The sequence below is a fragment of the Culicoides brevitarsis genome, chromosome 2 (genome assembly GCF_036172545.1).
Source record: "Culicoides brevitarsis isolate CSIRO-B50_1 chromosome 2, AGI_CSIRO_Cbre_v1, whole genome shotgun sequence".
NCBI classification, from domain to species: domain Eukaryota; kingdom Metazoa; phylum Arthropoda; class Insecta; order Diptera; family Ceratopogonidae; genus Culicoides; species Culicoides brevitarsis.
This window is the reverse complement of record NC_087086.1, coordinates 32291559-32304809: the sequence shown is the minus strand read 5'-3', so window position 1 is coordinate 32304809 and position 13251 is coordinate 32291559. Positions and strand designations below refer to the sequence as shown.

Sequence of the window (13251 nt, the reverse complement as noted above, 5' to 3'; positions counted from 1 at the left end):
AATTGACTTGCAAAAAATTTCACGATTTTAAGTAAGCATGAGGAAGAATCGTGAAAAATTTTATTTGTTCGAAAATTGAGAAAATATGAATGGAAATCATCTGCAGAATGACTTTTTATTCAATTTTAGGCTTAAAATCGATCAAAAATTGACTTGCAAAAAATTTCACGATTTTAAGTAAGCATGAGGAAAAATCGTGAAAAATTTTATTTGTTCGAAAATTGAGAAAATATGAATGGAAATCATCTGCAGAAAGACTTTTTATTCAATTTTAGGCTTGAAACCGATCAAAAATTGACTTGCTGAGAAAAACTCGAAATTGAGGACTTGCAAAAAATTTCACGATTTTAAGTTGAAAGCATGAGGAAAAATTGAAAAATTTTATTTGTTCGAAAATTGAGAAAATATGAATGGAAATCATCTGCAGAATGACTTTTTATTCAATTTTAGGCTTGAAATCGATCAAAAATTGATTTGCTGAGAAAAACTCGATTTTAAGTGAGCATGAGGTAAAATCGAGTTAAATTTTATTTGTTCGAAAATTGAGAAAATATGAATGGAAATCATCTGCAGAATGACTTTTTATTCAATTTTAGGCTTGAAATCGATCTTGACTTGCAAAAAATTTCTCGATTTTAAGTGAGCATGAGGTAAAATCAAAAATTTTATTTGTTTCAAGACTTTTTATTCAATTTTAGGCTTAAAATCGATCAAAAATTGACTTGCAAAAAATTTCACGATTTTAAGTAAGCATGAGGAAAAATCGTGAAAAATTTTATTTGTTCGAAAATTGAGAAAATATGAATGGAAATCATCTGCAGAATGACTTTTTATTCAATTTTAGGCTTAAAATCGATCAAAAATTGACTTGCAAAAAATTTCACGATTTTAAGTTAGCATGAGGAAGAATCGTGAAAAATTTTATTTGTTCGAAAATTGAGAAAATATGAATGGAAATCATCTGCAGAATGACTTTTTATTCAATTTTAGGCTTAAAATCGATCAAAAATTGACTTGCATGAAAAATTTCGTGAAAAATTTTATTTGTTCGATTTTAAGTGACTTTTTATTCAATTTTAGCATGAGGCAAAAAATTTCAAAATCATGAGGTGAAAAATTTTATTTGTTCGAAATCGATCAAAAATTGACTTGCAAAAAAGAAAATCGTGAAAAATTTTATGAATGGAAATCATCTGCAGAATGACTTTTTATTCAATTTTAGGCTTAAAATCGATCAAAAATTGACTTGCTGAGAAAAACTCGATTTTAAGTGAGCATGAGGTAAAATCGAGTTAAATTTTATTTGTTCGAAAATTGAGAAAATATGAATGGAAATCATCTGCAGAATGACTTTTTATTCAATTTTAGGCTTGAAATCGATCAAAAATTGACTTGCTGAGAAAAACTCGATTTTAAGTGAGCATGAGGTAAAATCGAGTTAAATTTTATTTGTTCGAAAATTGACAAAATATGAATGAAAATCATCTGCAGAATGACTTTTTATTCAATTTTAGGCTTAAAATCGATCAAAAATTGACTTGCAAAAAATTCGATTTTAAGTGAGCATGAGGTAAAATCGAGAAAAATTTTATTTGTTCGAAAATTGAGAAAATATGAATGGAAATCATCTGCAGAATGACTTTTTATTCAATTTTAGGCTTAAAATCGATCAAAAATTGACTTGCAAAAAACTCGATTTTAAGTGAGCATGAGGTAGAATCGAGTTGAATTTTATTTGTTCGAAAATTGAGAAAATATGAATGGAAATCATCTGCAGAAATTTTATTTTAGGCTTTCGATCAAAAATTGACTTGCAAAATTTTTCACGATTTTAAGTCAGCATGAGGAAAAATCGTGAAAAATTTTATTTGTTTGAAAATTGAGAAAATATGAATGGAAATCATCTGCAGAATGACTTTTTATTCAATTTTAGGCTTAAAATCGATCAAAAATTGACTTGCAAAAAATTTCACGATTTTAAGTTAGCATGAGGAAGAATCGTGAAAAATTTTATTTGTTCGAAAATTGAGAAAATATGAATGGAAATCATCTGCAGAATGACTTTTTATTCAATTTTAGGCTTAAAATCGATCAAAAATTGACTTGCAAAAAATTTCACGATTTTAAGTAAGCATGAGGAAAAATCGTGAAAAATTTTATTTGTTCGAAAATTGAGAAAATATGAATGGAAATCATCTGCAGAATGACTTTTTATTCAATTTTAGGCTTAAAATCGATCAAAAATTGACTTGCAAAAAATTTCACGATTTTAAGTAAGCATGAGGAAAAATCGTGAAAAATTTTATTTGTTCGAAAATTGAGAAAATATGAATGGAAATCATCTGCAGAATGACTTTTTATTCAATTTTAGGCTTGAAATCGATCAAAAATTGACTTGCTGAGAAAAACTCGATTTTAAGTGAGCATGATAAAATTTAAATTTTATTTGTTCGAAAATTGACAAGATATGAATGGAAATCATCTTCAAAACGACTTTTTATTCAATTTTAGGCTTAAAATCGATAAAAAATTGACTTGCTGAGAAAAACTCGATTTTAAGTGAGCATGAGGTAAAATCGAGATAAATTTTATTTGTTCGAAAATTGACAAGATATGAATGGAAATCATCTGCAGAATGACTTTTTGTTCAATTTTAGGCTTGAAATCGATCAAAAATTTTAGGCTTGAAATCGATCAAAAATTGACTTGCTAAGAAAAACTCGATTTTAAGTGAGCATGAGGTAAAATCGATTTAAATTTTATTTGTACGAAAATTGAAAATATGAATGGAAATCATCTGCAGAATGACTTTTTATTCAATTTTAGGCTTAAAATCGATCAAAAATTGACTTGCAAAAAATTTCACGATTTTAAGTTAGCATGAGGAAGAATCGTGAAAAATTTTATTTGTTCGAAAATTGAGAAAATATGAATGGAAATCATCTGCAGAATGACTTTTTATTCAATTTTAGGCTTAAAATCGATCAAAAATTGACTTGCAAAAAATTTCACGATTTTAAGTAAGCATGAGGAAAAATCGTGAAAAATTTTATTTGTTCGAAAATTGAGAAAATATGAATGGAAATCATCTGCAGAATGACTTTTTATTCAATTTTAGGCTTAAAATCGATCAAAAATTGACTTGCAAAAAATTTCACGATTTTAAGTAAGCATGAGGAAAAATCGTGAAAAATTTTATTTGTTCGAAAATTGAGAAAATATGAATGGAAATCATCTGCAGAATGACTTTTTATTCAATTTTAGGCTTAAAATCGATCAAAAATTGACTTGCAAAAAATTTCACGATTTTAAGTAAGCATGAGGAAAAATCGTGAAAAATTTTATTTGTTCGAAAATTGAGAAAATATGAATGGAAATCATCTGCAGAATGACTTTTTATTCAATTTTAGGCTTAAAATCGATCAAAAATTGACTTGCTGAGAAAAACTCGATTTTAAGTGAGCATGAGGTAAAATCGAGTTAAATTTTATTTGTTCGAAAATTGAGAAAATATGAATGGAAATCATCTGCAGAATGACTTTTTATTCAATTTTAGGCTTAAAATCGATCAAAAATTGACTTGCAAAAAATTTCACGATTTTAAGTAAGCATGAGGAAAAATCGTGAAAAATTTTATTTGTTCGAAAATTGAGAAAATATGAATGGAAATCATCTGCAGAATGACTTTTTATTCAGATCGATCAAAAATTGACTTTTTATTCAATTTTAGGACTTCAATTTTAAAATCGATCAAAAATTGACTTGCAAAAAATTTTTGAGCATGAGGTAAAATCGATTTTAAGTTCGAAAAGCATGAGGAAAAATCGAATGAACTTGTTAAATTTTATTTGTTCGAAAATTGACAAAATATGAATGGAAATCATCTTCAGAGCAACTTTTTATTCAATTTTAGGCTTAAAATCGATCAAAAATTGACTTGCAAAAAATTTCACGATTTTAAGTTAGCATGAGGAAGAATCGTGAAAAATTTTATTTGTTCGAAAATTGAGAAAATATGAATGGAAATCATCTGCAGAATGACTTTTCATTCAATTTTAGGCTTAAAATCGATCAAAAATTGACTTGCTGAGAAAAACTCGATTTTAAGTGAGCATGAGGTAAAATCGAGTTAAATTTTATTTGTTCGAAAATTGAGAAAATATGAATGGAAATCATCTGCAGAATGACTTTTTATTCAATTTTAGGCTTAAAATCGATCAAAAATTGACTTGCAAAAAATTTCACGATTTTAAGTAAGCATGAGGAAAAATCGTGAAAAATTTTATTTGTTCGAAAATTGAGAAAATATGAATGGAAATCATCTGCAGAATGACTTTTTATTCAATTTTAGGCTTAAAATCGATCAAAAATTGACTTGCAAAAAATTTCACGATTTTAAGTAAGCATGAGGAAAAATCGTGAAAAATTTTATTTGTTCGAAAATTGAGAAAATATGAATGGAAATCATCTGCAGAATGACTTTTTATTCAATTTTAGGCTTAAAATCGATCAAAAATTGACTTGCAAAAAATTTCACGATTTTAAGTAAGCATGAGGAAAAATCGTGAAAAATTTTATTTGTTCGAAAATTGAGAAAATATGAATGGAAATCATCTGCAGAATGACTTTTTATTCAATTTTAGGCTTGAAATCGATCAAAAATTGACTTGCAAAAAATTTCACGATTTTAAGTGAGCATGAGGTAAAATCGAGTTAAATTTTATTTGTTCGAAAATTGACAAAATATGAATGGAAATCATCTTCAGAGCAACTTTTTATTCAATTTTAGCTTGAAATCGATCAAAAATTGAGGAAAAATCGAGTGAAAAATTTTATTTGTTCGAAAATTGAGAAAATATGAATGGAAATCATCTGCAGAATGACTTTTTATTCAATTTTAGGCTTAAAATCGATCAAAAATTGACTTGCAAAAAATTTCACGATTTTAAGTTAGCATGAGGAAGAATCGTGAAAAATTTTATTTGTTCGAAAATTGAGAAAATATGAATGGAAATCATCTGCAGAATGACTTTTTATTCAATTTTAGGCTTAAAATCGATCAAAAATTGACTTGCAAAAAATTTCACGATTTTAAGTTAGCATGAGGAAGAATCGTGAAAAATTTTATTTGTTCGAAAATTGAGAAAATATGAATGGAAATCATCTGCAGAATGACTTTTTATTCAATTTTAGGCTTAAAATCAAAAATTGATCAAAAATTGACGAAAATTGCAAAAAATTTCACGATTTTCAATTTTAGTTAAAAGATCAAAAATTGACTTGCAAAAAATTTCACGATTTTAATCATGAGGAAAAATGAAAAATTTTATTTGTTCGAAAATTGAGAAAATATGAATGGAAATCATCTGCAGAATGACTTTTTATTCAATTTTAGGCTTAAAATCGATCAAAAATTGACTTGCAAAAAATTTCACGATTTTAAGTAAGCATGAGGAAAAATCGTGAAAAATTTTATTTGTTCGAAAATTGAGAAAATATGAATGGAAATCATCTGCAGAATGACTTTTTATTCAATTTTAGGCTTAAAATCGATCAAAAATTGACTTGCAAAAAATTTCACGATTTTAAGTTAGCATGAGGTAGAATCGTGAAAAATTTTATTTGTTCGAAAATTGAGAAAATATGAATGGAAATCATCTGCAGAATGACTTTTTATTCAATTTTAGGCTTAAAATCGATCAAAAATTGACTTGCTGAGAAAAACTCGATTTTAAGTTAGCATGAGGTAGAATCGAGTTAAATTTTATTTGAATGGAAATCATCTGCAGAAAGACTTTTTATTCAATTTTAGGCTTAAAATCGATCAAAAATTGACTTGCAAAAAATATGAATGGAAATCATCTGCAGAAAGACTTTTTATTCAATTTTAGGCTTAAAATCGATCAAAAATTGACTTGCAAAAAATTTCACGATTTTAATCATGAGGAAAAAAAAATTTTATTTGTTCGAAAATTGAGAAAATATGAATGGAAATCATCTGCAGAATGACTTTTTATTCAATTTTAGGCTTAAAATCGATCAAAAATTGACTTGCAAAAAATTTCACGATTTTAAGTTAGCATGAGGAAGAATCGTGAAAAATTTTATTTGTTCGAAAATTGAGAAAATATGAATGGAAATCATCTGCAGAATGACTTTTTATTCAATTTTAGGCTTAAAATCGATCAAAAATTGACTTGCAAAAAATTTCACGATTTTAAGTTAGCATGAGGAAGAATCGTGAAAAATTTTATTTGTTCGAAAATTGAGAAAATATGAATGGAAATCATCTTCAGAGCAACTTTTTATTCAATTTTAGGCTTGAAATCGATCTGCAGAAAAATCGTGAAAAATTTTATTTGTTCGAAAATTGAGAAAATATGAATGAAAATCATCTGCAGAATGACTTTTTATTCAATTTTAGGCTTAAAATCGATCAAAAATTGACTTGCAAAAAATTTCACGATTTTAAGTTAGCATGAGAAAGAATCGTGAAAAATTTTTTTTGTTCGAAAATTGAGAAAATATGAATGGAAATCATCTGCAGAATGACTTTTTATTCAATTTTAGGCTTAAAATCGATCAAAAATTGACTTGCAAAAAATTTCACGATTTTAAGTTAGCATGAGGAAGAATCGTGAAAAATTTTATTTGTTCGAAAATTGAGAAAATATGAATGGAAATCATCTGCAGAATGACTTTTTATTCAATTTTAGGCTTAAAATCGATCAAAAATTGACTTGCAAAAAATTTCACGATTTTAAGTTAGCATGAGGAAGAATCGTGAAAAATTTTATTTGTTCGAAAATTGAGAAAATATGAATGGAAATCATCTGCAGAATGACTTTTTATTCAATTTTAGGCTTAAAATCGATCAAAAATTGACTTGCTGAGAAAAACTCGATTTTAAGTGAGCATGAGGTAGAATCGAGTTGAATTTTATTTGTTCGAAAATTGCCAAAATATGAATAAAAATCATCTTCAGAATGACTTTTTATTCAATTTTAGGCTTGAAATCGATCAAAAATTGACTTGCAAAAAATTTCACGATTTTAAGTTAGCATGAGGAAGAATCGTGAAAAATTTTATTTGTTCGAAAATTGAGAAAATATGAATGGAAATCATCTGCAGAATGACTTTTTATTCAATTTTAGGCTTAAAATAATTTTTTCTCTATCCAAATCCTTGAAAATATAATTTTTCACTAATTGAAGGAACTTCCTCTACTCGAATCGCCTCAATTTCCTTCTGATCTTTTCCCTGTTTCATCGCCAAATCCTTCATCTCTTGTTCCGCCTTCCGTTTCCGCCAACTTTTACTCAGCACCGTGCCTGGCGGCGGCAAAGGATACTCTTTGTGCTGTTTCGTCACATGTTGTCGCAACTGATGCGACGTCTGATACGTATGCGAACACACGGGACACTCGTAATCGTGTTCCATGTGAATCTTTTTATGCGAATTCAGCGTTTTTCGTGTCTTGAACGTTGCATTGCACGTCTCACATGCAAAAGGTCGCTCATCGGAATGCGTGGCGACATGATCTCGCCATTTTGTCTTCGTTATAAACTCGTGATGGCAAATTTCGCATCGATGTGGCTTCAGTCCCGTGTGTTTTTTCATGTGAACGTGCAACGTGGACCGATCTACGGCACGAAATTCGCAAAATTTGCACTCCAGCAGCCCTTTGATCTCCGTGTGGATTTTTCGCATGTGCGTTTCGAGACGTCCCCGATTACGGAATTCGGCTTTGCAGTGTTTGCACTTGAGCGTTACGCGTAAATGCTTCGTTTGCATGTGCAGGAACATGTTGTTGCGTGATGCCGTTTGACGTCCGCAGAGATCGCACGTGAAAGGACGGGAAATTGGGACTCCGTTGGTGTCGACGTTGCTTGAACGATCGATGTGCTCTTGAACGTGCTTCGCGGAACGAAAGATTCCACAAATAGGACACAATTTTTTCTCGTTTTTGGGCGGTTTTGAAGCTTTGGGCGACGATTTTCGACGAGATTTCTTCTTTTTGTGAGGGAACGAGTCGACATCTTCTTCACGGAAGTCATCCTCGAACGTGGGTAATTCAAATATTTCAACTTTTACTTCATTTTTGACGTTTTTCAGTCGGGAATTTAGGATTTTTTGTGTTTTGTCACAGATTTTCTTCAATTCAAAGGCAGTTAACAGCTTTTCACTGCAAGGCAAGCAGAGTTTTTGAGGCTCTTCAGCATTTACTTCGTATCCAGAGACAGCTTCAAACACTTTCAAGTAAGAAACATTAACAAAATTTGCGATTTCTAAAAGATTATTGTATTTTTCGTCCTCGGCAGGGATAATTTCCAAACAGCAACGACAAATCCAGTCACTTTCTGATGTTAATTCCATCATTTTTAGCAATTTTTAAAAAGATTTTCATTTAAAAATTAATATTTTTTGTTTTTCAGATGTGAAATTGTTCAAAAATCAGATGGAAATTGTTGGTAAACAAACCACGGAACAAATTGAATTTGGAATTGTTTTCGCTTCAGTCACAGAAAAAAGCCGCGGAAGCTGAAAAAGTGAAAAAAAATTAGTTTTCATTAAATTTTTGGACCAAAATTCATGAAAAATGGTAAGAATTTCACCAAAATTTGTTCAAAACACATAAATTTTAATAAAAAACCTTCTAAAAATCCCATTTTAGAGTCAAATGCGAAAACGATCGAAAGTCTGGGACTCATTTAATGTTGACGGCGATAAAGCCTGTTGCAAGTTATGTCGAACAGTTGTGCGTCATTCGGGCGGCACATCAAATCTCATCAACCACTTAAGGATACACGAAGTGAAGAAAGAGCTAAAAACGGAAGAAATCATCGAAACATCAGAAAATGTCGAGGAAATGCCACAAAATATCGAGGAACTGGTCGAAGTTTATGAAACTGACGAGAGCGGAATGAAATTTGAAGGTAGGTTTTCAAGTCACGAAAGAAAATTTTAATCCCAAAGGAAAATTTTGACATTTTTCAACGAAAAAATAATTTTTTGAACGGATTTCTGGGGTTTGTTTACATTTTTTGGCCCATTTTCGGATTGTTCGATCAAGAAATGACAGAAAAAGGGAATATCAACAAAAAATTTAAGCACGACTCTTGGCTGTGGTACAAATTTTTAACAAAAAATTAGTAAAAATGGAAGAAATTGACACAAAAAATATCCAGAATCGATGTAGAATCTGTTTTGAAGAAGTTAGGAGCAGAAATTCGTCTCTGATGGACTTCAAAACTAAAATAAATCCCGACGACAATGAAACTTTAGAGGAATTCTTCACAAAAATTTCTGGATTTGCGTTAAAGGATAACGAACCACATCGAATTTGCTCGAAATGTTGCCAAATATTGACTGACATGAAGAAATTAATCCTAAAAGCGGGCGAAACGCAACAAAAATTACAAAAAATATTCGAGTCAAAGACCAAAGCTGTCGTTAAAGATGCGAAAATTGACCAAGAAAGCGATTTTGAGGACGAACTAGACTCCTGGAACGACTTTAGTGAGCCCGAAAGTCCTAAAAAACTCAAAAAGAAGGACTGTATTTACTGCAAACGGAAAATTACTGACCTGGATCGTCATTTGAAGTACTGCAAAAGTCGTCCTGTTGAGAAAGAATTGCACGTATGTCCCGTTTGCGGCATTTTAAGTACCTCCGATCACATTAAACGTCACACCAGTTCCCCGAAATCGAAGAAAAAACCTGAAAACGTGTTCATTTGTGACATTTGTGGTCTTCATGTGACCTCCCGTTCCAACATTGACATCCACATGAAGGTCAAACACCTGAATATTCGTTCGCAATGTCGTCACTGCCCCGGTGCCTTCAACAATCCGAGTGCCTTAGCACGTCACATGCGCAAAAGTCACCCCGAATTGCTCAAAGACTACAAATGTCGGACTTGCAGCTTTCGTACTTCGGTGGAAAAAGAAGCGCGAAACCACCGAGAATCGCATCGCTTGAAGAAACTCGTGTGTCATTTGTGTGGGCAAGCATTTTTGAAGCCAACCAACTTGAAATATCACATGGCATCGCATTCCGATGAGCGTCCCTATTCGTGCGACACTTGCGGATCGGCTTTTAAAACGACAAAAGCCTTGGGCGCTCACAAGAAAACGCATAAAGCGTACGATTATGAGTGTCCTGTGTGTGGCAGGAGCTATTTGACGAACCAATTGATGCGACATCACGTCGAAAAGATACACAAAGAGTATGAATTGCCGCCCCCGGGAACCGTTTTCAGCAAAAGTTACATTCAAAAGATGAAGGAACGCAAAATTCAGGAGTTGGCGATCAAGCAAGGCGTGGATGTCAATGAAATTCCGACGGAAATTGTACCGGAAATTGTAATTCCGCCCGTTCAGAGATCCGTTCACGTTGGATAGGTGCGAAAAATGTCAAAATTTTCAATTATTTTTACAAAAAATCTTGAAAAAAATTAAATTTTTCTTACCTTTTTCTTTTCAGTTTTCGACAACAACCCCTCCGATCTCCCCGTGGAAACAGTAAATGTTGAAACGGCATGCCGTATTTGCCTTTGCGACGTCAAATCTATCTTGCATTTCGGAATTGATGAAGTCGCTCGTAGTTGTAACAACCTCACATATGCCGAAATATTCACGGAATTCTCTGGTTACGACATAATTTCGCAAGAACCTCAATACTTTTGTGCCAAATGTACCAAAAAACTCGTTTCTTTCTACGAACTCAAACAACGGTGCAACGAAACGCAGGAAATTCTCGAAGAATGGATCAAAAACGAGCAGGAAATGTTACAAGCAGAGGATGTTTTGGCAGTTTCTGAAGAAAAAATTGAAGAAACTCCCACGGAAAGCAACATTGACTACATTATCGAAGAAGTTGAGGACGAAGATCAACTTTTTAATGAACCACAATCCGTTGATGTCGAATACGAACAAGTCGAAAATCTCAATGAGGCATCGAAAAACTCAATTTTTCGTGTTCCGGATAACGTACAAGTGCTCGAAGAATGTCACGACTGCGAAATTTGCAACATTTCGTATCGCACAAGACGCGCATTGCGTGTTCATTACCGTCAAACGCACCCAGAATTGAGAAATATCGATTGTCCCCATTGCGAAATTCAGCAATTTCCAATTTTTCTCGAGGATCACGTTGCGCGCTGCAAAAAAGCGAATGTTCCGTCGCCGTGTGAGATTTGTGGCGTTGTCATTAAGCGTGTAAACATGACGCGTCATCGGATTGCGTGTCGCATTTCAAGTCGTCATCCCGCCGAAAAGCCTTTCCAATGCGATATTTGCGGCGTTCGCACCGTCGCCAAATACGGACTTGTCAAACACATGCAAATCCAGCATCTGAATCGTCGGTTACGCTGCAAAATTTGCTTCGCGGAATTCAAGACGCCCAGCGTGTACAGCGCCCATCTTCGAAAATACCATCCGGAGAAAAAACCGCCTCTCAGATGCAAAATTTGCGATTTTCAGACGACAGAGGCTTCCGTGCTGCGACGCCATCACTTGTATCACACGGGCGAGAAGCGACACAAGTGCGAAACGTGCGGCAGAGAATTTCGGGCGAAAGACGTGTTACGGGATCACATGACGACGCATTCCGATGAGCGGCCATTCCCGTGCGAAACGTGCCAATCGCGGTTCAAGACACGAAAAGCACTTGGGGTGCACATGAAAACGCATCGGGCGCACGAATACGAGTGTCCAAAGTGCAAAAGAACGTATTTGACGAACCAGCAAATGAGAATTCACGTCAAACGGGTACATCCGGATTATGAGTTGCCGCCGAAAGGAACGATTTTCAACAAAAATTGGAGAATCAAGAAGGCTCGAGAGGAAATTAAGGAAATGGCGGTTAAGGAAGGGTTTGATGCGTCGGTTGTGGATAACATCATGATTGAAGAACCGCCCTCGATTGATCAGAAAATTTATATTCGCACGAATTATTCGACCGTTGGATTGATTGAAGAGCTTTAAAGAGAAAAATATCTTTAATTTACCTGAAAAATAGAATAAAAATGTTAAAATTGTATTTTTTTTAATTCTAAAGAAATCACAAATAAATTAGTTTCGTTAAAATAAAGGTTTGAAAAATTTAATTATTAATTTTTTTATTAATTTAATTATTTTAAATTAATTAATTTAATTTTTATAATTTTTTAAAATTGATTTAAATTTAATAAATTAATTTAAATTAAATTTTATTAATTTTTTTTTTAAATTAAAAAAAAATATTTTTTAACTAAATTATTTAATTTCATTAATTAATTAATTTTTATTTGATTTAATTAATTATTTTTTTATTTTATTTTTATTTATAATTTATTAAATAAAAATTAATTAGGCGAATAAATTTAATATATCCATTTTTTGTCTCCCCCCCTCGGATTTTGTCGAAAAAATTCAGGGGGAAAAATAAAAATTAAATATAAAATACAAATATTTTTGACATATTTTGGAATTTTTATATTGAAAAATCATGAAAAATTACTGTTTAGGATAAAATCATACAAAAAATTAAAGAAATTTGCTTAATTAAGACATTTTCTATTGAAATGTTGAAAAACATTTTTTTGAAAGTGACGTGACCAAAATTTTTTTTTCAAAATTTTTTTAATTTGGTAGATTTTGTTTGATTTTTCTTCACTTTCAAGCTCAAATTTTAAAATAAAATCAACTAAAATTAAATAAATGTTAAGAATCAACGTTTAACGTATAAAAACGTTAAAAAATTACATACAAAAAATTCTAAAATATTTATTTTTTTATTCCCCCCCCCTCGAGAAAATCCTCATGGGACAAAAAATGAAAATATTAAATTTATTTGCCTTAAAGCTATTTTTGTCTCTTTTAAGAATTTTTTAAAAATAAAAAAAAAATTAATTAAATTTTAAAATTTAAATTAAAATTTTTATTTAAATAAATCAAATGTTTAAATAATTAAATTATTTAATTATTTATTTATTTATTTAATTATTTAAATAATTTAATATTTTCATTTAATTAAAATTGATTAATTTATTTTTTTTTAAATCCTTTCAAAATCAAATTCCTGAGAGGGTAATTCATTATCACACAACTTTACGTGCAAAACTGGTCAACTTACCGCCGCCGTACGACATACGATCACCCACACAATCACGTCATTTTCATTCATGTTCTCTCACACTTGATCTCCATTCGTGTCGTATAGCCGTCGTCGCTAACAGCAGAGCAACAGCGAAACGATCGTGTAAATAAA

At 31.3% G+C, this 13251-nt stretch overlaps 2 protein-coding genes across 2 annotated transcripts; one reads left to right on the top strand and one right to left on the bottom strand.

Moving 5' to 3' along the window:
* Window positions 1–7115: 7115 nt before the first annotated feature.
* On the bottom strand, window positions 7116–8440 carry LOC134831683 (transcriptional repressor CTCF-like). Its single transcript, XM_063845480.1, has one exon. It carries the CDS (start codon window positions 8377–8379, stop codon window positions 7174–7176), a length of 1206 nt encoding a protein of 401 aa, XP_063701550.1. The 5' UTR covers window positions 8380–8440; the 3' UTR covers window positions 7116–7173.
* Window positions 8441–8500: 60 nt separating this feature from the next.
* LOC134831681 (zinc finger protein 62 homolog) lies at window positions 8501–12090 on the top strand. The gene is made up of 3 exons (XM_063845478.1): window positions 8501–8602; window positions 8675–8936; window positions 10486–12090. Exons 1-3 carry the CDS (start codon window positions 8600–8602, stop codon window positions 11985–11987), a joined length of 1767 nt encoding a protein of 588 aa, XP_063701548.1. The 5' UTR covers window positions 8501–8599; the 3' UTR covers window positions 11988–12090.
* Window positions 12091–13251: the final 1161 nt, after the last annotated feature.

What these genes read in the sequence shown, in the direction of transcription:
- LOC134831683 (XM_063845480.1), bottom strand. Translation starts at nt 8,379, where the DNA reads ATGATGGAATTAACATCAGAAAGTGACTGGATTTGTCGTTGCTGTTTG.
- LOC134831681 (XM_063845478.1), top strand. An exon ending in GAGCGGAATGAAATTTGAAG is followed by an intron (nt 8,937 to 10,485) that starts GTAGGTTTTCAA and finishes TTTTCTTTTCAG; the next exon opens with TTTTCGACAACAACCCCTCC.